Below are 24205 nucleotides of genomic sequence, written 5' to 3' on the forward strand. Positions count from 1 at the left end.
GGGCCGGGGAGGCATCTCAGAGGATAGTTAAGTACACCAATAATCAGGCTTTCGGCCCTGCGATAAACTGGAGGGAAGTGTGAACTAAGCTAACAGCACCGGCTCCAGCAGGGAGCAGCAGAGGGCTGGGATGGCCTGTGCCAATGTTCAGAATCCATGGATGGTCCTGAAGCAGGATGGACAGTGCTGAACCTGTCATGGGGGTGCTGTGGATGACAGAGGTGGTGATGGACTGGAGCACTGGCCTCATGATCAGTCCTCAGTGTTCCTCTTTAGGGACAAAAAGATGGGTGTCATAGTCCTAATGCAGTCCTACCAAAAACTCACACCAAAAACAAACAAACAAAACCCCTCGGAGGTCACTACAGACACCAACAATGTTCAAATACAGGTTGCATATCCTTTAATGTAAGCTGAGGGGAGTCAGCGGTCAGCCCCAGGTCAGTCCTATCCTCCTATATCATCAGAGGTGCCAACAGCAGAGCCTCTGTCTTTTGGTTACCATGACCACCAGCATCCTTTCACACGCAGGAGGCAGAGCCATTTGATCAGACTGGATGATTCCTTTATATTAATTTAGGTTAAAATAGAGAGGATATGTATGGCCTGATAAACTGCCAGAGAAAGACGAGGAAGACAAGTGTGAGGTCGATCGATCGGCTGACTATATTGACAAGATACTGATTGGTTACATGTTGAAGAAAACATACAATACAAAATACAGAAAAAGTTGGTTCCATCCCCTCCCACTCCCCCCCCTTACCCACCCACCCCCAAATACTCATCATCGTGATTTGGTCAGAACAGGGCTCAGAGCCAGAGGTCAGAGTGACCGAGGGTGGAGGGGTCCTGGGCCATGGGTGTGTGGCTGTCACAAATGATGCTTCAGTAATGCTGCGGTTTCTCTCCCGGCTGGGAGTTAGATGGGGAGGGGCTGCAGCCTGATGACAGCCAGCCCAGGGAAGAGCTGCCTGTCCCTTCCCCAGCCCAGGGCCTGCCCACCGCCCTGGGACCAAGACCACTCCTCCCAGCAAGGTAAGATGTGGGTGTTCTTGCCGAGTCTGCTCTCCAGCAAGAAGGAAAAAGGGTAACTGCTCCAACCCTGTCCCACAGGCCAGGGCACAGGAGCGTGGCTGCTACCAGCAAAGGGCAAGTGGGAGAGCAGTAGAAAGGGGACTGGGAAGAGCAGAAGATCAAATATATTAAAAAAGTGACTTAAGACTTAAAATTGAATTAGTATTTGTACAGAAAGGTGCAGGTGGAATAACTCCCTCCGGCCTAGGATCAAAGTTATGCGGAGAATTCATGATGGACCCCTCCCCTGCCCCCAGTGGTGGCCCGAGTCGTTAAGTGCGATTGGTTAGAGTGGATTCCAGTCGGGTCATTCTGGTGGAGGAGTGGGGGCAGCGGCAGGCAGGCAAGGGGGGCTCAGTTGCTGCAGCACTGGCTCCGGCTGGCTGGGCTGCTCTCCTGCAGATCCACACCTCTGTTCCGGCCGGGAGCACCAGCTACATTCTGGGGCTCGTTCTTGGGAAGCTTCTTAGCTGTTGAGAGAAGGGGAAATGCACCTGTGGGGCCACCCCAACATCCTCCCCTAGTCGGTGACACCCAGAATACTGGAGGCTTGTGTGCCGGGTGCACTGTGTGTCTCTGGAAACTGGAGCAGAGGGGTTAAGAACTTGCCCCAAACTAGAGTGACAAGTGGCACAGCCAGGATTTGAATCAGGCAGATGAGCTAAAGTCCTATGGGGGAAGGGATGGCAATGGACAGCTCTGACAAGGACAGGGAGTACAACACTGAAACTTTGGCCCAAGTTTTAGAAAGTTCTGCCCCTGGCAGTCAGCTAGACAACAGTTTTATCACATAGTTTAAAATGGTGAAAATTCTGTTAGTGAAGGCACCCCACAGACCCACCAGAGACCAGCACACAGGGTTCCACTCTGCTGGGGAGAAGAATGGGGAGAGGTAATTTACCTATTGCCATGAAAATTTCATTCACGTTCATCGCAGTCTTCGCTGACGTCTCCATGAACAGCAAACTGTTGTCATCTGCATAGGCTTGTGCTTCCTGATTCAGGAAATCGAGGAAGAGGGTGGGAGGTGAATGTTGGCAGATGGTAGAGGCTAGGGCCCAGGATAAAATCTTCCCTGGTCTCAGGCCTTATAAAACAGACACTGACTGGGCAAATACAGGGGTTTCAGGCTTAGAGCTCCCCTGTTCTGGGTTCCCCCAAAATACCAGCATCACTTAGCCCCCACTCACACGCTATACCTCCCAGTTCACAAATACTGGCAGATTCTTACTCAGCTTCCCTAGATCCACTCTGCCCACTTGCTCTTCACTCACTAGGCAAGACATTCTTCTAGAAAAATACCCTACGAATACACCTGCACATCTGGACCAAGGCATGAGAGCACAGGGATGCGGCCTGCAGCACAAGCCCTCAACTGTTACAAATGACCTAGGAGGTCATCAGCTAGGTAAAGAATGAGCTGGAGAGTGCTGGAGAGGTGACTCACCACTGTAATCTCAGCACTTGGGAGGTGGGAGAATGAGGGTCAGGAGTTCAAGGCCAGCAGCCTAGGCTACATGAGATATTTTCCTTCCCTCCCCCCTCTCACACACACAAACACAGGACACTGTGACATACAGTCATAGCACACTTCCATCTGTATAGAGAAAAGGATTCATAAATGTGTACATTTTTGGTAAGACAAAAAACTGGGAATTCTGAGTAAGAGATGCTGAGTTTCTAGGATTAAAGAGACTAAACTCATTTTCTATACCTTCCTGGACTATTTAAATTTACTACATGTGGCTGGGCGGTGGTGGCACACACCTTTCATCACAGCACTCGGGAGGCAGAGGCAGGCGGATCTCTGTGAGTTCGAGGCCAGCCTGGGCTACAGAGTGAGTTCCAGGACAGCTAGGACTGTTACACAGAGAAACCCTGTCCTGGAGGGGGTTAAAAAAAAAAAAAAAAAAAAAAAAAAGTACAAAAGAATGTTTCTACATGCATGCATTGCCTAAAAAAAGTACTTCTTGGGCTGGAGAGATGGCTCAGTGGTTGAGCACTGGCTGTTCTTCCAGAGGACCCAGATTCAATTTCCAGCACCCACATGGCAGGCAGCTCACAGTTGTCTATAACTCCAGTTCCAGGGAATCTGACACCCTCACACAATGCCCATAAAATAAAGTTAAAAAAAAAAAAAAAAAAAGTACTTCTGGTTCAGTCCATTCAATGTATAAGGCAAAATGTGCAGAAGCATCACCTACCCCCCACCCCCACCCCCAAAAGACCACTGCAAAGACAGTTCTTTTGTGGCCATGCTTAAGTCATGAGAGGGCAGCAGAAAGCTGCTGCTGCTGCCGCCTGCCATCTTACAGGACCTGAGTGGCCTGTGGAGGCCTCCCTCCCAGAGCCAGCTCACCCTTCCCCTCAAGTTCTATCATCTCCTCACCTGAAACTCCACGGCTCTCTTGCTGGCCAGGTCTGCCTTGTTACCTGCCAGTGCGATGACGATGTTGGGGCTGGCCTGCCTCTGTAACTCCTTCACCCAGTTCTTAGCCCGTGCAAATGTATCCTGAGGAGACAGGGTCAAAGTGTCAAAGGGACAGGAGACACTCTACTCTGGGCCACTCACTAGCAAATGAAAACTGGCAGTCAAAGACATCTGATAAGCCATCTAAAGATTCTAGTGAGAGCCAGGCAGCGGTGGCCATGCCTTTAATGCCAGCACTCAGGAGGCAGAGCCAGGTGGATCTCTGTGAGTTCGAGGCCAGCCTGGTCTACAGAGTGAGTTCCAGGACAGGTACCAAAAATACACAGAGAAACCCTGTCTCGAAAAAAAAAAAAAAAAAACAGATTCTCATGAGAGCATCCCGATGAACAGGAAATCTGCCCATATCCCAGTCGGGAATAGAAGCCTGAGAGGGAGGCCTGAAATGTGGCTTTTATAATCCAATTCTTGGGGCTTTACAGAAATGAAGGGCAAGGAGTAAAGGAAGGAAAATCTTTACTGTGTTGGTGATGTCATAGACCACGATGGCTGCCTGGGCCCCCCGATAGTACATGGGGGCCAGGCTGTGGTATCGCTCCTGTCCAGCTGTGTCCCAGATCTCAAACTTGACCGTGGTGTCGTCTAAGCAGACAGTCTGTGTGAGGAAAGCCGCTGTAAGAAAAAGGTGGTGTCATTAGGCAAGGAGGAACTGGAAACCACCTGCCTTATTTTCTGTTGCTGGTTCTGGCATGTAGAAGCCTGTCCACACTGGGCAGGTGAGGCCTGCGCTCCTGTGTTCTGTCAGGGAAGTGCCTGCACTGAGCCATTTGAGAGCCGTCCTACAAAGCACAGCAAGGGCCAGATAAGGAAGGCCCAGGGGAACCCTGAGGCCAAGCCCCAAAGGGTGAAACCCCCTGGCCTTCCTTCCACTGTCCTTCACAGACCCACTTCAGCTCAAGGGTGACTGTGACCTTCAGTTTCAGGAAGGCATGCTCACTGGGAAACAGACACTGTCACATTGCCAGGCTGCGGCTGGATGACTGGCTTTCCAACTATCCCTGCCACCTCCAGGCACTCCAGCTAGCCAGGTGGCACTCTAGGTGGCACCATCCCTGCAGTGACCCAGAATCATTCCTGTATGGCCAGCCTGTGGTTTGAATACAGACTCTACTGGAGATGGGAACACAGGGCACTGGAGCAAATATGCTTTGAAGGAGAATCCTGGAGCGGGGACAGACAGGTAGGGTTCCCCACACCCCGGACCCAGCAGAGGACTACGACGGCTCTGTGAGAAGCCTGGGCTGCCACCTCACTTCCCCCTCTACAGCTCCTGATGGTGCTGAGGAGGCAGAGAGGAGACTGCTGACATGGCCCATTCTGTTTCCAGCTGCCTGGAAACCTCCTACCAACCAAGAGAGGAGAGAGAGACGACTCAAGTCCACAGTGGCCCTGGCCTTCAGGTTCACAGTGACTACGGATGCAAGGGGCCGAGTCCAGACCCTATTTACATCCTAAATGCTGACCAATAGGAACCAGTGACACATTCTGAGCTCCAGAAAGGGTAAAGGTCAGCAGGAAAGATCAGGACATGCATACTGTCCCGCAGAACAAAAAGGACCCTCTGGGAGGTCCTGATGCCAGGTCAGTGGAAGGGGCAGTCACATCCACACAAATAATAAAGAGGCTGGATCAGAACAGGAAGCCAGTTTTCAATCCCTAGCTAATTCTTAGCAGTCATGCTTTTTGGAATGAAGCATGAAGACTGACTGCTGGATTCAATTCCAGGGCCACTGAGGAATGCTCCCAGGCCAGACAGATTTAGTTTCTGCACAGACAGCTTTCCTTCTTCTTAAGGCACCCTGGCCTCCCCAACTCCCTGGCTCACTCACCTCCAATGGTGCTCTCCTGGTACTCGTGGAACTGTCCCTTGACAAAGCGGAGGACGAGGCTGGATTTGCCCACTGCAGACTCCCCCAAGAGGACCAGCTTAAACTGACAGATTTTGTTGCCAGCAGCTGGTCCATTGGGGCGTGCTGCACCTCCCCGACCCGCCATGGCCCAATGCTTGGTAGCAGTACCAGTGAGCGTGGGGGTGGGGCCGGTGCTAGGCAAAGAGGCACTTAATGGGGAGGGAGGCCTCCAACTGCAGGGGAGAAATAAGAAGTGGAGGTTAGGAGGAGACTGCCAACGGTGCCCTCCCAAAATCACAATATTCTCCCTTGCCCTCCCTGATGACCAGGATGACTGATCTTGCCCCTGAACTCCCAGCCCTCCCCACAAGGGTTGAGCTGAAGTCTTCACTAGACTGAACTGCACATCTCCTGGATTTACAACTGGCAGAGAGGTACAGCGCTAAGCGGCTTCCCAACTTTAGGTTCCTGGATCCTGAGCAAACACTAGGACTTCCCTCTCTCAAATACATACATTCACTTATAAAATCCAGGCGAGGAATGGATGGATGCCAGCATGAATCATTAGGCTCTTTGGGCTCCACCTCCAACCCCCCAAAAAGGGCCCAGAAAGACACTAGGATTTAGGTCAACAAACAATAAGCTTGTAGTCTTGGGTTAGGACCACAGCCTGCTCTGGGCAGAAGCAAAGTGTGTGGGAAGGGGGGTGAAGGCACAGTGAGTCCTGGCAGTGAGCTCCTAAGATAAGATGCTTATGGGCACACAGCGACCAAGGCCCAGCCAGAGCAAGTTCTTATCAAAACAACTAGGCTTGTACCACGCAGAAGAATCACTTTCTTGGTCTGAGGCTGGACTGGATGTACCAGAATCAAAGCAATGTTCTCTTGCTTGTCTTCAGCCTCTTTCCCCAGTCTTCTCGTTTTGGATGGGCCAGAAGTCTCACACACATTAAAAAACAAACCACACAGAAAAACAAACATGCTCTGAAGCCAGAGCTCTGCTCCCAGTCTCCGCTGCCAACTCTCCCTTTGAAATAGAGACCTCGCCTCCATTCTCTACTGGCAGAGGCAGGGGTGACACAAAGGAAGCCTAAGGGGAAGGCAGGGGTGGAGGCAAACATGAGACACTGAGACCTGCACCCCTCGCAGCTGGTGCTCCAGCCCTGATTCACCACTAAGCTTCAGAGGCTCGAGCTTTTTGGAAGCTTTGGAACTGCACAGAAGGATGAGAAGCCTCTAGAAGACACAGAGCAGAAGACAGAGAACACACACAGGGAGAGAGCTGCCCTGCCCTGAGCAGGACAGTGCACCCACTCCAGTCAAGGGACAGGAGTGTGATGAACAGAGGGCCTGTGGGAAGCTGTGCTCTGTGCCCCTGCAAGAAGCAGGCGGACAGCAAAGGACCTGCTTTGTTCAGCCTCAAATCCTTTTCCACACCCAGGATCTCCCAGCAACTCATGTAAAAAGTGAGCTTCAGGAAGAATGATTCACTAACCAGGAACAACGGTTTCCTTTCTGGGCAGCGCCAAAGGAAAAAAGCTTTGAAATGGGGGCCACCTCTTCCCCAAAAGTACAAGGAAGGAAGTAGGAGGGGGCAGTCTTCAAGCTGATTACTAACCAGAAATGTCATTTAAAGACACCATAGGTAAGATGCTTTCTCATTCACCCTGAACAAGGAGGACAAGGCCTGTGCAGTTTCATCGGGACTTCCTCACAATGCTCATGTGTGTTCTAGGAATTCAGAGTGCTTACCCCAGGAAATCATTCTGAAAGGAGCCAGCATTCATAGAGACTACTGCACTATTATCTTGAGCTTTAAAAACCTTCCATTTTTACAGACATAACTTGACAGCATTGAGAGCCCTCCTCAAGGACACCTAGTATACAAGTAACAGAGCCAGGATACATCTTGGGTTCCTGCACATAAGCTCAGTTGTTATCAGGCTGTTCTCCCGGCTTGGGAAGGACAATGAGGCCACACCCAGCCATGGTGTTTGGGTTTGGGGAGCTGCAGCAGTTCTGTGGGCCCTGCAAGGTCTGGTTCCAGCAAAAGTGACCCTGATCCTATAGTCCTTGAGTTCTCCCAAGTATGGGAGGGGCCACCCCATCCGAGGCAAAGCTTCAGCCGCTGAGGGAAAACCACGGTGGAACTACAAGTCAGTGACTGCCCTGAGAGCACATGACACAGCGCAAACCACTGGGCCGGAGTACAAGAGAAGAAGGAGGGAGTGGGGCCAGGGGACAGACAAGCAAGACCCTGGCTGCAAAAAACCCAAAGCAGCTGTAAAGGGGAGATGGCCACGGGCGTGGGCAGCAACCCTCACCTTCTAGATGAGAAAAACAGACATAGTCAAGTCTAGTCCCTACCAAACCCACAGCTTTGCACACCTGCCCAGACAGAATGTTCTCCACCTTGTCTGGGTGTTGAAGCCATCTGTGTGGCTGGCCTGCAGAGCTGCCCAGGCTCAGGACAGCTGTCTGCAGGTGCCACTGAAGCACCAGGGACAGAGCAGCCGGAACCGAGCCAATGAGCAGCCACCGGACTGCAGTGCCCTGAGTGTGACTGTCTCCTCCCACTCAGGGTTACCTCATAAAAGCCACCTGAGCTAAGGCAAACCAGGACTTAGTGATGGGGCACATCAGCGTTTAGGTCAGTGTCCCCCCAGAACACAACTTCTTCTCCACACATGCTGGTGAGCAGACCCTGGCTTCCCTAGTCAACTGAAACAAGTTCTACCCAGCTGGCCTAAACCGGCTGCTGACATGTCCTTCCTGATCACTGGTCCTGCCTCCAGCAACACCTGAGCAGGTGCTCACAGCACTTTTTATGGTCTGTTGCCTCGTGGTTTTCCTGGCCCCAAGAAGGGATCACATGAGCAGAAGTGTCTGACCTTTTCAGCCAATAAAGCACTAAGCAAGACAATTTTTGTCATGAAGTAATGCAGAGATAAGAGCATGTCTGAGACACGTAAAGGCAACACCCAGCTTCCCAAGAAGGCTTACACCCCCCTCCAAGACTGGAAAACCAGAAGATATAATCCTGGCAGGTGGTAATAGTGAATGAATTCATGGACTGAGCTGTCCTGCCGTGTGTGTGTGTGTGTGTGTGTGTGTGTGTGTGTGTGTGTGTCCATGTGTCCTCAACTAGTTGCAAAGACATTTTAGATCGGGCTGGAGAGATGGCTCAGTGGTTAAGAGCACTGGTTATTCTTCCAGAGCTCCTGAGTTCAGTTCCCAGCAACCACATGGTGGCTCACAACCATCTGTAATGAGATCTGGTGCCCTCTTCTGGCGGGCAGGGGTACATGCAGATAGAACACTATACATAATAAATAAACAAATCTTTTTAAAAAAATGTGAGAAAAAAAAAGATATTTTAGATCAAGTGATGGAACAATTTTAAGTTGTCTTGGAGTCAAAAAACAAATCCTGCAGCCAGGTGGTGGTGGTGGTGGCGGCGGCGGCGGCGGCGCACGCCTTTAATTCCAGCACTCAGGAGGCAGAGGCAGGTGGATCTCTGTGAGTTCAAGGCCAGCCTGGGGTACAGAGTGAGTTCCAGTACAGGCTCCAAAGCTACACAGAGAAACCCTGTCTTGAAAAACCAAAATAAATGAATAAATAACATAAAATCCTGCTTAAGAGCCGGTCACCACTAAAGCTGCTTGTAGGAGACAGGATGAGTCAACAATCTTTCTCCCTGAGTGTCTGGCAATGGTGGAGCTTCAGGCCATGGCAAAGGACTCTCAAGACCCACTTCCCAACCTTCTAAATAAGAATCCTGCTTCAGCCAGGCGGTGGTGGCGCACGCCTTTAATCCCAGCACTCAGGAGGCAGAGGCAGGTGGATCTCCGTGAGTTCAAGGCCAGCCTGGGCTACCAAGTGAGTTCCAGGAAAGGCGCAAAGCTACACAGAGAAACCCTGTCTCGAAAAACCAAAAAAAAAAAAAAAAAAAAGAATCCTGCTTCATTCATGGACCACCAAGAATGGGCACCAGTCCCAACTTCATGCCCTCCATGGGAAAGGGAGCATGTGCAAGGATTGGGGGCACTCTAATTAGTATGTCTTTTCCCATAGTGCTCACAAAGGGCAGAGGGAACTAGGCCCCTCAACATTCCAGCTCTGCACAGGCCAAGGAAGGACAAGAAACAGGAAGAGCTGAGCGCTGCTCTTCCCTGTGCTGGCCTGCCTGTATGTACTCTGGGGGTCACAGGTCTGTGGCCACTTTTCTCATCAGAATCCACATTAAACCAACTACATCAGAGTCTCTAGAGGCAGAGTCTGGAACTCAAGGCTTTAAAATCAGCTTCCCAGTTGGGTGCAGAGGATCATGCATTTCATCCCAGCACTGGGAGGCAGAGGCAGGAGGAGCTCTGTGAGGTCAGAGGCCAGCCAAGGCTAAATAGTGAGACCCTGTCTCAAATAAACAAACAGAAGAACCTGACTAAACACAGGGCTACAGCTGATAAGGGAAGGCTTGCAGATCCACACAGTGCTCAGACAGGCCATCGAGCTAAGGCAGGGCCTTGCTAAGCTGAAGCCTTCAAGAAACCAAGTGCTGTGGTAATGCTGCCCCTCCCCAGCCCCTGTGAGACATGACCATGCTTCTCTCCTCTAATCCATACACTGGCTTCACACTGCTGTCCTTGCTGGCTTCACAAGGTCTAGCAACTCCAGCTGGTGGGTGTCTCTGGTGCTTCCTGTTTGCTTTAGAGACTTCCTCTAGCTGCAAGTGAGCACAGCCTGGATTGGGAGCAGATTAGAGAAAGCAGACTGTAGGCCAGAAGGTGGGTGGAGATGCAGTCACTTAAGGTTAGCTACTGGGTAAGGGAGTGGAACAGGACTGAGAACCAAGTGGCCCTGCCTAGAGCTCCAGGGTGGTGGTCTAGCTATCCTTTACTCTGTGGAAAAAAGCCAAGAGTTGAGTTGGAGAAAGCACAGTGCCTCCTGAAACTTGTTAGTTAAGAGAAGGATGCACTGGCCTGAGCAGGAGAGGTAACTGGGTTCAAAGGCTAAGGGGGCAGATATTAAAAGGGAGCCAAGTGGAGCCAAGGATCACGTCAGAGGCCCCAGGGAGCTGAGGTGACAACTGACCCATAGTCTCAAGAGCCACAGTTCATCCCCTCAGGGAAACCACTGCTAAGGTACACTGGAGCCCAGGACAGCTCTCAGCAGGACTGCCAGGCTGTAGAGTCAGAGGAAAGAAGAGACAGCAGCTGCCTGGAGCCCCCATCTCCTCACCCAACCTCAGCATGAGGAGAAGGACATTGGCTCCAGCTTTGGTCAGCTGGTTAGTTCTGTGACCTTGGCCAAGTCACACAAGTGGTCATTGTCAGCTTTAGTTCCTTATCTGTAAAATGGTATTATTTAATGCTAATTGCATTGGGTTGCTGAAAAGGTTAAATAAACATAGGGTATCCAACGCAGAATTAAGAGGAAGGTAAGGTTCCCAGTGGCATGCTTATTAAACTACAGGCTAGCTACTTAATCAACTCTGACTCGTTGGCTGTCAGAGCTTAGAGGGCCATATAGACCCAATCCTAACTATGTCAATTACAGAGAAGGAAGAAGAGGTGAGGTGAGGTGACTTGCCCAGAGAAACACAACAAGGTGATGGCAGAGACCAAACCCATGACTTGTAACTTAGGAAAAGCTAAGAGATGAAAGAAAATCCACCATTACCAACATATTCACATCTACTACGGATAACAAGGAGTCCATTTTTCAACGTGTGGTTTATACTTATTTATTTATCATGGATATGTGTGCATATGCCATTGCATATAGAGAGAGGTCAGAGAACAACTTTCAGGAGTCAGTTCTCTCCATCCACCATGTAGCTCCTGGGGACTGAGCTCAGGCCATCGGGCGTGGTAAAAAGTGCTTTTGCCTGTGGAGTCATCTCAACAGCCCTAAGTATGCTTCAGTAAAATAATGGCTTTCATCAGGGACACACTTTTTAAAATTAGTTAAAATTTTTAGCTAGCTGTATACTTTATATTTGTAAACCTAACTAAGTACATAAACTTCTTTGTATATGAAAGTTACAAGTTAACAGACAAAATACTTTTAGTATAGAATTTACATAAAACAATGAAAAACTAAAGCTTAGAAATGATAAGGTGAAGGCCGGCGGTGATGGTGGTGCACGCCTTTAATCCCAGCACTCAGGAGGCAGAGCCAGGTGGATCTCTGTGAGTTCGAGGCCAGCCTGGTCTATAGAGTGAGATCCAAGACAGGCACCAAAGTTACACAGGGAAACCCTGTCTCGGAAACAAAACAAAAACAAAAAGAAAGAAAGAAATGATATGATGAGCTGGAAGTAGTAGCATACACCTTTAATCCTAGCCCTTGGAAAGCAGATTTCTGTGAATTTGAGATCAGCCTCATCTACACAGCAAGTTCCAGGGCTACATAATTAAGCCAAAAAATAAAAAATAAAACAAAATATATACGGAACCAATTCCCTCTCCTGTATAAAAACCATTTTTAGCTTTTCTCTAGTATGAAAAGATTCAGAACACTAATACAATAAAAAAAAAAAAAGATACTGCCTAAATTGGAAAATGATCAAGAGAACAAAGACACCCAAATGTTAATAAGGGACAGGATGAGCTTTTATATAAAAATAATTGTTCAAAGTATGTTAAAGCTGTGTTTACTGTCTAGACTTAAAACTATGGGCTAGAGAATTGTGAAATTGTTTAAATATTCCTAAAAGAAGAAGCCAGCATGTTTTTACTGAGGAGAAAGAGGTTACAGTGATGTGATGCTCTAATCCCACCTGCCCAGGCTATCTGCAGTGGGAAAAAAGTTGGGGGGTCAGGGGAGGGGAACGAAATAAGGTGTAGGACTCTGGTACTGCTGTACTGGGGCCATGTCTCACCTGCAGAGTGAACAGAAAAGGTTGGCCCTGACACCAGACACTCTACAGTCCAGGCTGAGCTCTGGGAAGGACTTTTATGGAAAGCCATTGAGCAGCTGACTTAGGGGAGGAGATGCAGGAAGTGAAGGGGTGCTTGGGTTACAAAGCTACAGAAGATGACTTGGAACCATGTAGCACCCTAGAAGTACGCTCAGAGTCAGCTGAGTTCCCTGCCACTGGGACAGACAGAACCCCTACCTGCCCAGGCCACCCAAGTCTCTTATCTGGGATTAGTCTTAATACATTCCCCATTCTGGAAAAGACGACAGTGAAGCCTCATGGAGTACCTAAGAGCTCCAGCCTAGGTTCCCAACTCTGGCAACTCTATCAAAGAGGTTTAAACTCTGGAAACACCACTGGGTAGCCAAGCCGAACACTTTGCCAGGAGTTAGCCAGGAAAGAGCATGGGGGGCTCCCTAACCCCTTCCCCCAGGGACTGGGTAGAACTGAGGACAGACGCCAAGACAAGTCAGATGGTTGCCATCTCTTCAGAGGCAGACCCCCCAGCTTCTAGAGCCCTGTCCTAGAAAGAAGAAATTCTTCTCGGAGAACTGGCAAGATGGCTCAGTGAGTAAAGGTTCTTGCCACCAAGCCTGACAACCTGAATTTCATTCCCAGGACCCACAAGGTAGAAGTGTCTAATGTGCAAATTGTCTAATGACCTCCAAATGCGTGTGCACGCTCACACACACACAACTGAAAAACAGAAGAGAAAGAAGAAATCCTTCCCTGACCACCAAGCTGCTTTCTCAGCTCTCCATCGCAGATGGGTTCCCCGAGAGGCCAGAGGAAGCACAGTCAGCGCTAAATTCAGGCAAAGATGGAACCACCTCCAGTGACGTCTCCTCTCCTTCCTGTACTCGTGGGGAGGAAGGCACAGTGTACGTAATGTCCAAGAAGGATTCCATGACTGCAGTGTCTCAGTCATTGGCCCTGTCTACCAAGAGGCAGGAGGCTGCTTAGAGCTACACCTGACAAGGTTCATCCTGCCTAGTGATTCAACATTCCTGAGAAAAATGGAGCCTGGCCTCCAGGGCAGCACTTCTCAGTCAGACTGGCAGATTCTCAGCCCCAAGCCAAAGTTCAGCTTGCAGTGTGGCCCTTCCTGCAGCACAAACCCACACCCATGCTCAGCACAGGGACCAGGAGTTGAGGCTGCAGCTGAATGGGGGCTTACTCCCCTTCCCTGCCTGTTAAAAGGCAGCCAACCCGACTGCCTCAGCCCGCATCTGCTGCTGCTCCATCCCGAAGCACAGGCTTCCTGGACAGCAGGGAGGAAGGACGTGAGGTTTCCACTGGCCCACAACTCTCCTACTACTCTGTATGGACATCTAGCTTGGTGCTGAGATTTGGGGTTTTTGTGTTTTTCATTTTGTGAAGACAGTCTCACCAGCCTGGAGCGTAGAATCCTCCTGCCTCAACCTCTCAAGAACTGAGATCACAGGTGTCCCCCCGCTGGTTTCCTGGGCCTGTTTGGTTTGTGCAGTTATAAACTAACTTAGGATGTTACTAACTGGAATCTCATCAATGCAGGGCCCGTCTCCCTGTCTCAGGACAGGCTCTACAGGGAGGGGCCGGGAGTGTGAGCCAGGACAGCTGCCCTTTCTGCTGCCCCCAGACCCAGCAGGACGGCACCATCTCTGCTCCAGTCAGGGTCATCCTCAACACCTGTTCTCTCAGGCACTCACACCAAGTGACAAGCCCTCCCTGTCTTTACAAACATCCACAGAAGAAAAGCAGCTTAAATCACTGCTCTCTTTGTTTTGCCCTCAGCTCCAAGCAGCCAGCAGAGGTGGTCTCTAAGGGGAGGGCAGGAGGGGGCCAGACAGCAGTGAGCCAAATTCCTCCTGCCCAGACACCACATGCGCACTGTGGTCAGAAGCTGCCCAGCTAACAAGAACAAGGTCGAAGTTCTCCCTGTGATATCCAAGGGACAATGGCTCCCGGAAGCCAGAAAACAGTAGTTCAGACAAACTTCTCTCTTCATCTTTTTGTTTTGTTTTTTTTGTTTTTTGTTTTTTTTTTGAGACAGGGTTTCTCTGTGTAGCCCTGGCTGTTCTGAATCTCGCTCTGTAGACCAGGCTGGCCTCGAACTCACAGAGATCCGCTTGGCTCTGCCTTCCGAGTGCTGGAATTAAAGACGTGCACCACCACCGCCTGGCCTCTCTTAATTTTTGCTAAACAAAACATATGATGGTGTCAGCTGAAGAAGGGGTCTGGTCAGACAATGAATGGGTCTGAACAAATTTCAATAAATTAACACACTTCGGCTTCCACAGCCCCACATTCTACAAAGACTACTTCCTGCAGGAGTTTAGAGAACTTGGGAGCTTGAGTGCTGAGAATGTGAAGGCAAGAGGACCTAAGTCATTGTCACATATGAAAGGGACGTTATAAAACTCCCAAAAGTTGGACTGTAGTTTTCCTGTGTGTTAAGCTCATGCCTGGTATACCATAAGGAGTCATAAAAATGGTGAAGTGAACATGTCAGCCTGGCTAAGTTTGGCAAATAGATAGGGACAGCTGAGAGCTAACAGATGACTTGGACTTTACCCCAAGAGCACTCTAAGCCAGCCAAGATTTCTGACAGGACTTCTCAGGTCCCTGTACAGTAAGTAGCGTTAAGTCAGACAGATATCCAGTCCTGTGGCCATCACTTAGGCTAGCCTTCTGCTGTGCCCCGAATGCATCCCCAAGCCTATAAGAGGGAGAGACTAGCACTCACATCCAGGGCTGCTGGAAAGATGATGTATAAGAGAATGGCCCCTAGGGGCTGGAGAGATGGCTCAGAGGTTAAGAGCACTGACTGCTCTTCCAGAGGTCCTGAGTTCGATTCCCAGCAACCACATGGTGGCTCACAGCCATCTGTGATGAGATCTGGTGCCCTCTTCTGGTGTGCAGACATACATACAAACAGAACACTGTATACACAATAAATAAATAAATCTTTAAAAAAAAAAAAAAGAGAGAAAATGGCCCCTAGAAGCACTCAGCAATGCAAGTGGGGTGGGGCTTGCCCCCATGAAACCTCCCATAAAGCAAGTGGTTCCTCAACCCTTGGCCAGACACCCTTCACCCCAGCTTCCCTGGACCTTATCCTCCAATGCCCCTCATTTGGAAGAGGAAGCCTTTCACTAGTTTCCTGGAACAAGGGCTAGTTTCCTAGAAGACTCATGATGTATTGTCAACAGCCCCAACTTTGAATTCTCTGGAGATGGTCCCGATGCCATTGACTGAAGAAACCATCACCATCCAGTAAATCTTCCCCCACCAAAACCAATCACAGTCCCTTCAAAAGCAATAATAAAAAAGAGTGACTCTTCTTTGAGAGACCCACATCCACGCCCTGGGGTTTTGTGTTGTTGTTTGTTCTTGTTTTTTCTGCACATTGCTTTTAATCCTCATGCTTAAAGTTTGTATTAAAATACTTTTTAACAAATCCTGACTCTGCTTCATTAAGTTACATTAAAAATATGAAAAGTTCCTATACATGAAGCATCTTGAAGACCTCATTGCCTTGCCTCCGTTTTGAAGTCTCTCTTAGGAAGGGGAAGAAGTGATTCAGCTGCAAGGGGGAAGGGGCAAGAACAGGGCAGCTGACGACAAAACCAGAGTTGAGTTCCTTTTAAAAAGCAGGCTGCAAATGCTAGAGGTTTGTAAATTGGCATCATTCATGACCACAGAGTCTGAGCAGCCCAGAGAGCAATGTGATGACTAGGAGAGCAGCCAGGGTGAGGGAGGCCACCCACAGCCTCCTCAGGCCTGGGATGCTTCCGACAGAGCCACCTGAAGGAGACACACACAGAACCTATGAATAGAAGCAAAGGGCTGGCGCAGGGCTCAGGTTACAGATTTTCAGAGGGTGATTGCAAGTGAAGGATTTAAGCTAGTCAATGATTCAGGATCACAGCTCCAAGTGATATCTGCCTTGAGCCTGCCTAGAGCCACAAAGGCTACAACACAAGCCTTCCCAAAGGAGAGGTCTGTTTATGAATGGCAGCAAAAGAGGCGTGACTAGACCACCTGGGATTTCACATGGACTCTCAGCCCAGAGTCCAGGAAGGTTTGGCTGGAGAACTCAATGCCCAAAGATTACATCCAGCACCTCTCCATACCTGACGGTAAACTCCAGAGTAAATAGCAAATGTGACCACTGCTTAGCGCAGGTGCAGCATCAGGCAGCTGGACTGGGAACAGGTGAACAGAGGGCAGCGACTTGCTGCAAGGACCAGGTGTTAAGAGCTGGAGGGGATTCTCACCACATGCTACTTGCTACCTTATCCAGCTGTGGGACCGCACCAACCACCACCAGAAGGGATAACCTGAACTCATCCTGTAACTCCAGATCAGGGCATTAGACAGAAAATGTTTGCTAAACAGCCCTTGGAAAGGCAGTCAATTCCAGGGCCTGGGTAGGAAATATACAAACAGCATCTTGTGCCAAAAAGTAAAAAAATGCTCAAAAAACAAAATCAGAAAACCTCACATTGATGCAGGGGGAGGGGGGTAGGTCAAAGGAAGCTGAAAGAGCAGCCTATGGTCAAAGACAAAACAATGTGAGGAAGAAATGTAGATTACAAATCAAAGTGTAAAATTAAGTTATCTGTGAGCCAATACCAACAGATGAATAATTGAAAATAATGAGAGAATGCATCAGGGGACTTAATAATTCATGTAGCTACTCCACCCTCTAAGAGGGGGGCTTGACCTGCCACTCTTCAGTGTGAACTACACATAATGACAGTCTTCCAAAGTGAACAAATGAAACGGGACAACTTTAGAGTGAAGAGACCCCAGCCTGGGGTCAGGCTGACACTGACAGTGGTCAGTCACACTGATTCTGTGTGCCTTGATACAACGGGATCAAACGGTCCTTTCTACTGGAATCTTCCCCAACCCTACCACTCCTAACCCAGTCTACTCATGAGAAGAATGTCCAGCACCCCATAAACTATCTGGCTGGTGACCTCAAAACCTCCACTGTCACTGAAGACAAGTGCAGTCCATGAAACTACCTACCTAGAGTAGTCTACAGAAGTGCGGCATCCAAATGCAGCCTGGGCTCTTGTCACAGCAACAGGACAATCAGGTGCAATCCACAGAAATGTGGATGGAGCATGGACTTTCATGCACTAACACTAATGTAACATGACACTAACAGGGGACCAGGGTCTGAGGCTTCTGAGGAGACTCTGTACAACCCGCATAACTGTCCTAAGACTACTCTGAAAAGCTCACACAATGGGGGTGGGCAGTGGCTCATCCTGAAACCAGATGAGATTTGAGGCCGGCTAATCTCACAAACTCAGTTTTGAAGATGAGTTAACCAACAGGGAGCAGGGATAAGAAGAGCTGGTGGAAGTCAGACCAACAGTCCGCAGGTGAGAGAAAGCACACCCCAAACACGACAGGCTGAGCCTAGAGCAGGGAGTTTAAAGGTCACGCAGGTTGGATACCATCAGGCAGGGAGGGCTGCCCTCGATACCTTTTTGTTTTGGTGACAGGGAGTAGAACCAGAACCTCAAAAACGCAAGGTAAGCATTGGACTACTGAGCTAAACTTCAGAACTGCCAGTGCTTAAGACCAACATCACTCTGTGCAGACATGCAAAATAGCACCCACTGACCAGAGTAAAGTTTAACCTCACTGATCCCCGCTAAGTGCTGCCTGGGTGGGCTTTGTCTCATCACACACAACTGCAGAAAGTGTAAAATAGTCTGTCCTGCTACCAGATTTATTCTCTGCAGAGGCAGGTGGGGTGGAGGGGGCTCTGCAGCCAGCCAGAGCCATGCCCACCTTCTCCTGCTAGAGCCTTCACAGGAAATGGTGATTTGGAGAACTCCACTGGAGTTCTGGAGATTGGTTTGTACCCTATCTGATTCGCATTATCTGCCCGGTAGCAATTGTTCTTCTTACCTGTTTGCTCTGCTATCTGTGTGTGAGCAGCAGAAGATAGGGCTCAAGCTTGGAATGAACTGGGGCTAGGTTCAGATCCCAGCTTTACTTGGACAAACTCAGTTTGGGTAGGGGAGTGTTAAGGAAGCGGGCAGACAGGGACTTCAGGGCAGGGTTCCATGTCTGTGTTTTCCTTTAGCAGCTGCAGTGAGGGCCTCCTATGCTGGACATGATCTACCTGAGATAGAAAGAGCAAGGAACCAGCACTGATGTAGAGAGGAGCTGGTACCTCCTCAGGCTAAAGGGAAGCTTCACAAAGAAAGTGAATTGCAAGTCAAGTCTTGAAAGAAACTAGGGAAAGCAGCTTCCAGGCAGGTGAGGTGGACAGAGTATTCTAGGCAAAAGGAACAGTACACACTTAGCCTAGAGAGGAGAGGCTATCCTGCAGAAGGAGAGTATTATCCGTAACGAGGAATGAGCACAAACTCCTGTCTGCCACTCAGAGAATGGCTCTCACTGTAACATGGGCCTCCCTCCAGTGGTGTGAGGATGAAACTGAGGATGCTCAGAGCTCAGAAGAGTGCCTGGAACATGTCATCAAAACTCTGTAAATTGAGCTTTTAGCCAGTAGTGGTGGTACATGTCTTTAATCCCAGCACTTGGAGGTAAGGACAGGTGGACCTCGGAGTTCAAGGCCAGCCTGGTCTACAGAGTGAGATCCAGGACAGCCAGGGCTGTTACACAGAGAAACCTTGTCTTGAAAAACAAAACAGAAAAATAAGTTTAGTTTATTTTTAACTGGTATCACTGCCCCTGTGTACCAGAGATGCAGTAGTTTGAAAAGCAATCAAACTTTTTTATATGCCATGCTCTTGATAAAGAGAATGCCCTTAAAAGATTATTCCAGAGTTCTTTTTGTTTTGTTTGAGATAGGATCTTGCTAAACAGCCTGGGCTGGTCTCAAACTCATGATTCTCCTTCCTCAGCCTCCCAAGTGATAGAAAAAGGCAAGAGCCTCCTCATGCATGCTAGGCAAGTAGTCTACAACTGAGCTACAAAGCCTGAGCTCGTTTTATATTCACAGACAGGGTCTCACTAAGTTACTCAGGCTGGTCTCCAACATGCTATGTAATCCAGGCGGCCTTGAACTCAGGATCCTACTGCTTTAGTCTCCCAAGCTGACAGGATTACACTGGGCTCTGCCAAGGACCTGAAAGCATTACAACCTCCATTTCGGGACATCCTAGTCTATAATCTCTGCCACCCATAACAAATGGCTCTAACGAAGCACCCTGACTCAGCCATGGCTGATCAGAAACCCTGTGCTCACCTCTCAGGAAAGAAGTCCTGGCTCCATTTTTTTAAAGGTACAAGAGCATGCATGGTGACGCACACCTTTAGACCCAACATTCGAGGCAGAGGCAGGAGGAGCTCTTTGAATTCGAGGCCAGTCCTGTCTACATGGTGAGTTCAAGGACAGCCAGGGCCAAGTAGAAAGACCCTGCCTCAAATCTAAATAAATGCAGTGACTCCTGATGGGACAATCATGGTGACTGCCTTTGCAGTTTCTTCTGTTTTGTCTTTCTTTTTTGAGTCAGGGTCTCACTATGGCCCAGCTGCCCTTGAACTCATAGAGATCCTCCTGCCTCTGGCTCGCAGGTGCTGGGATTAAAGCCATGAGCTGCCATGCCCAGCACTCCTCCTGTGAGACCCTGACTCAAAAAAGACAGACAGACACCTGCCCACCAGAGGCGATTTTGTGAGGATCTGTTGTCCTTGGCACAGGACTGGCCCCTTTACCTTTTGTTTCTAGATCTGGAAGAGATCTAGTATTCCCATTTTATGGAAGAAACAGGTTCAGCGAGCCCAAGTTACCTAACTGGTAAGCAAGAGACTGCGGATGGGAACGCAAGTCCCTGAGTCTAAACCTCTAATAATTTCTACCTACACTGCCCTTCTGATTGCTGAGCAATAGTTCCAAAAAGAGTCAGTCTCACGTAACCCAGGCTGGCCTCCAACTTCCTACTGAGCCAAGGATGACTTTGAACTCTGATCCTCCGGCCTCCATCTCCCAAGCACTGGAATCACAGATGTATCTACAAGCTCACACAGCGCAGAGATAAGTCTCTGGCAGGCTAACCAAGCGCTCACCAACTGAGCTATATCCTCAGTCCATTAAGAAGGCTCTTTCCGGGCCAGTGAGATGACTCAGCAAGTAGAGGTGCTTGCCCCAAGTCTGAAGACCTGAGTTTAGTCCCAGGACCCATCGGGTGGAGGTAGAGAACAGGCTCCCACAAGCTGTCCTCTCACGTCTTCACACGCACAATGGTGCGCGTGTGCACATACACAGACAGGAAATAGACGAGTACGCATAGGTTCTTTGAAGGAATGCTCGCTTGGTGGTACTCAGTTTGAATGTGTGAGTTTGAAGCTGGGCACAGTGGGGGACATGTTTAATCCCAGCACTCGGGAGCAGTGACAAGTGGATCTCTGTAAGTTCAAGGCTAGCCTGGTCTACAAAAGCAGTTCCAGGCCAGCCAGGCCTACACAGTGAGAGTCAAAATCAGCAGGCAGCATCAAAGGGGAATCAGAAGGCCCAACCGTTCGATCCTGCCCAGCCGGACCCTTCAGTTCGTCACTTTCACTTTCACTTTCACGTCATTCTGAGTTAAGTTCTGGAGAAATTAATGACACACAGACACTAGCAAACTCTTGGGCCCTGAAGAGTACAGGCTCGGGACTCTTAACCATCGTGGCCTCCATAGCAAAGGGAGAAAAAGAAAAGAGTAGGCTGTTGGGAAAGCGAAGGAAGCCAAGAAGGAATGCCATGATGAGGAAGGCCAAGGGTCTGTACTCACCCCACCCCACCCCCATTCACTATTTCTGCAAGTTCATTCATTTAACAAGCACACCAGGCTAGGAGGAGAGCCTGCTTTAGAAAAGGTGAGGTTACGTTTGAACCCAAGCTCCAAACACTGACCACTTCTAACTGTACGGTCCTAGGGGAAGAATGGTCAGTAAGGTGGGGACACAAAGACCACTATCTCCACGACACTTGTGAGGAACGTATGGGGAGAACTCTGGGGCTTCAAATCTTATAAATAAGATATACACTTACACTCCTGCAGTGAACAGCAGAAAGGCCAGCTAGCTAGGTGTGAGAAGCGAGAGGAGAGGTGAAGAGTAGACTCTGAGAGGAGGGACTCCCGCTGTCAGTGCCCTCCCTCCTTCCCTCCCTCCCTCCCTCCCTCTCCCGGCAGAGCAGTGACAGGCTGCAGAACTCTAGTGCCTCCTGCCTCTCTAAGAGTTTCTCCTCAACATCGTGTTTCAGAGTCAAAGCTGGGAGAGGATGTCCAGACGAATGCCAGAAATGCCCATCAGAAGCCTTGCCTGCCTCAGCCAGGAATCACAATCCACTCCTGAGCTGGGAAGTGGTTTCCAGCAGAAACCAATCCCTGTGAGCAGACAGGATTCACTGTTTCTCCCCCTCAGAAAAACATGCTGGATAGATCAGAGAATCTAGGCTGTCTGAGGGAGTCTCCAATGAGCCCACACAGAAAGAGTGTCTCATCTAGCTGTTGACCCTAATAAGGAAGGGGTTTCTTGTTGTCCAATAAGAAGTAAAATACAGCCGGGCAGTGGTGGTTCACGCCTTTAATCCCAGCACTCGGGGAAATAGAGACAGGAGCATCTCTGTGAGTTCGAGGCCAGCCTGGTCTACAGAGCGAGTTCCAGGACAGGCTCCAAAGCTACAAAGAGAAACCCTGTCTCGAAAAACAAAACAATAAACAAACAAAGAAGTAAAATACATACATCCCAGAATTAGCTTAAAATGTTGTACTGACTGGACACCAGCAACTGTAGATCAGAAAGTAGATCAGAAAGATCTCAAAGCAAAACTTTTTAACTTTCGTGTGATAAGCGTCTTAGGGTGGTCAGGAATGCCCAAGGACTGAACGGCTTCTCCACTCTTCCTCCACAGCAGACAGCAAGGGTCAGTTGTGGCCTCGGAATCAGGCTACTCCTCAGGAAGGTAGTCTCTGACCTGTACTTTGGCCACTTAACTAAAGAACTTTCCAGCTTGGTCAGAAAACAGCAGCCATTTCACACACTTCAGCCCCAAGGAAAAGACAAGGGCCCTGCGTCAAGACGGTTGGGGGAACCGGCACTTCATGACACACAGAGCAATTCCTTCACCCACAAAAGCTAGAGCTGCCGATGGGATCTGGGCTAACTGCTTTGGGGTAAATCCAAGCCAAACAGAGGCTGGAGACTCTGGTGAGGCATGGACCTGTTGCTCAGGTGTACAGTGTTGTGCGATTGGGGGGTGGAAGAAGAGATGCTCCTTCAATGCCACACTGCTCGAATTTGGCCACCTTCTCCTCTCTACAGAACAGCAGACAGCAGGCCCTCTAAGGAAACCACTCACATGCTCTGGAAGGCCAGGGCTGAGCCTGGAGCCGGGGGAAGGAGGAGGAGAGAAGGAAGATAATGAATGGGCAGATCCTCCCTGATCTGTCGCTAGGATTGAGCAAAGCTCAGCTAAATTCTTCAGAGGCAGGAAGACGGACACACACCGAGAGGACATAGGCAGGGCTGGGGGCCTAACCCCGCAGCACAAGGAGAGGGGAGCTGCTGGTTCCCTGTAAGTGACCCAGAATTCAAACTCTGCTGAGGTCCCGGTAGGCTCGGGAGGAAGTAAGGAACTGTAAGAGCAAACACACTTCTGTGCCCGTGGAACATTCTCATCCGGACACCCACCATCCCCGCACACCCTAAATCTAGATAAAAATTCTTTCAGGGCTGCCGGGGGCAACTGGGTTTTTTTTGGGGGGGGGGTGGTTTGGGATTTTGGGGAGGGGGACACAGGAAAGGAAAACCAGGAAAGACAGCACTCCCCACCACCTCTGAAAGGGAAGGGAGACAGGTCCCTTCACACCTGGCAAAGACTCTTTGATTCTGAAAGCGAGGGAGTGGAGAGCGGAACTTGGGGTCCCTCTCTCCCACAACTGGACTGGACAGGCCGGAGGGGAGCCTTGAAGGACTCCTGAAGGCCCCCGAGGGGCAGGTAAACGAAGGGAAGAGGGGCTCCCCCTTTGGCCCGACGCCCTAGGGAGCCCCTGAGAGGGGGCTACGGGTCGGGGGAGGGGTCAGTGTCCCCCCCAGCTAAGGTTGGGCAGGAGGAAAGAGTACCCCAGAAAGGCTTCCACGCAGGCGAGAGACTGGCTCCGAGACAGGCATACTCACCGCGGCTCCGGGGCGGCAGCGTTACTTGGGCCGGGGCTCCTACAGACTCCGCTCCTCTCCCCCCCGGCGGTGTCCCAGGCTCCGGCCTCCACTTCCGCCTTTCAGCCGCTCCGGATCCGGATCTCCAGCTCTGCCCCGCCTCTCTATAGTCCCGGGTGACTGACAGAAAGGACAGACCAATGGGAGGCACTCTGATCCTACCCACAGTCAACGCGGGAAAAGACGGAGAGTGCGCGCGAGGGATGGCGGGACTTGTAGTTCTCAGCACAGGGAGGAGCCGGCGGCTGCCTGGCACTTGTTTAGGGTGGAACCCGCGGCTGGTGGGGCGGAGCTGGTCCGGGCCTGCTTATCGCGTCACTGCCAGTTCCAGGTGCCGCGAGGGAAGGCGTGTGGCGGAGCTTTGCAAGAGGGCAGAGAGGACTGTGCTTGCAGACGTGAGAAAGGAGAAATATGATGCTCGTGAGGCAGCATAGACGGTGTGCACTTGGCAACTTAGAGAAGCCCCTGTCCACACTTTGCGGCCAAGACAAGTCCAGGAGGCTGATTGCTGAGGACATACTATTATATGAAAGGCGATGGAGCCCGGCGTGGTGGTTCACTCGGAAGGCAGAGCCTGGCAGATCTCTGCAACAGCGAGGGCTGCGTAGTAAACCCTGACTCAAAGAGGGGGAGAAAACATGAAAAGAAAAAAGTAGAGGTGAGGGTAAGGTGACGCTTTGTAGAAATGACT

At 50.1% G+C, this 24205-nt stretch overlaps 1 protein-coding gene across 1 annotated transcript; it reads right to left on the minus strand.

Annotated features, from left to right (window-relative positions):
* Positions 1-386: 386 nt before the first annotated feature.
* Positions 387-23616, minus strand: Rab5c (RAB5C, member RAS oncogene family). The gene is made up of 6 exons (XM_006992893.4): positions 23476-23616; positions 5392-5645; positions 4023-4174; positions 3464-3586; positions 1976-2069; positions 387-1544 (listed from the first exon to the last, which is right to left on the minus strand). The coding sequence occupies exons 2-6, from the start codon at positions 5555-5557 to the stop codon at positions 1429-1431; spliced, it is 651 nt and encodes a 216-aa protein (XP_006992955.1). The 5' UTR covers positions 5558-5645; positions 23476-23616; the 3' UTR covers positions 387-1428.
* Between the last annotated feature and the right edge of the window lie 589 nt (positions 23617-24205).

The sequence above is a fragment of the Peromyscus maniculatus genome, chromosome 8, assembly GCF_049852395.1.
Source record: "Peromyscus maniculatus bairdii isolate BWxNUB_F1_BW_parent chromosome 8, HU_Pman_BW_mat_3.1, whole genome shotgun sequence".
NCBI classification, from domain to species: Eukaryota; Metazoa; Chordata; class Mammalia; order Rodentia; family Cricetidae; genus Peromyscus; species Peromyscus maniculatus.

Excerpts from the sequence above, each read along its gene's own strand:
- Rab5c (XM_006992893.4), bottom strand. The coding sequence starts at position 5,557 with ATGGCGGGTCGGGGAGGTGCAGCACGCCCCAATGGACCAGCTGCTGGC. Across the intron at positions 2,070-3,463 it reads AGAGAGCCGTGGAGTTTCAG|GAAGCACAAGCCTATGCAGA; the intron begins GTGAGGAGATGA and ends TTCCTGAATCAG. Across the intron at positions 1,545-1,975 it reads TGAAATTTTCATGGCAATAG|CTAAGAAGCTTCCCAAGAAC; the intron begins GTAAATTACCTC and ends TTCTCTCAACAG.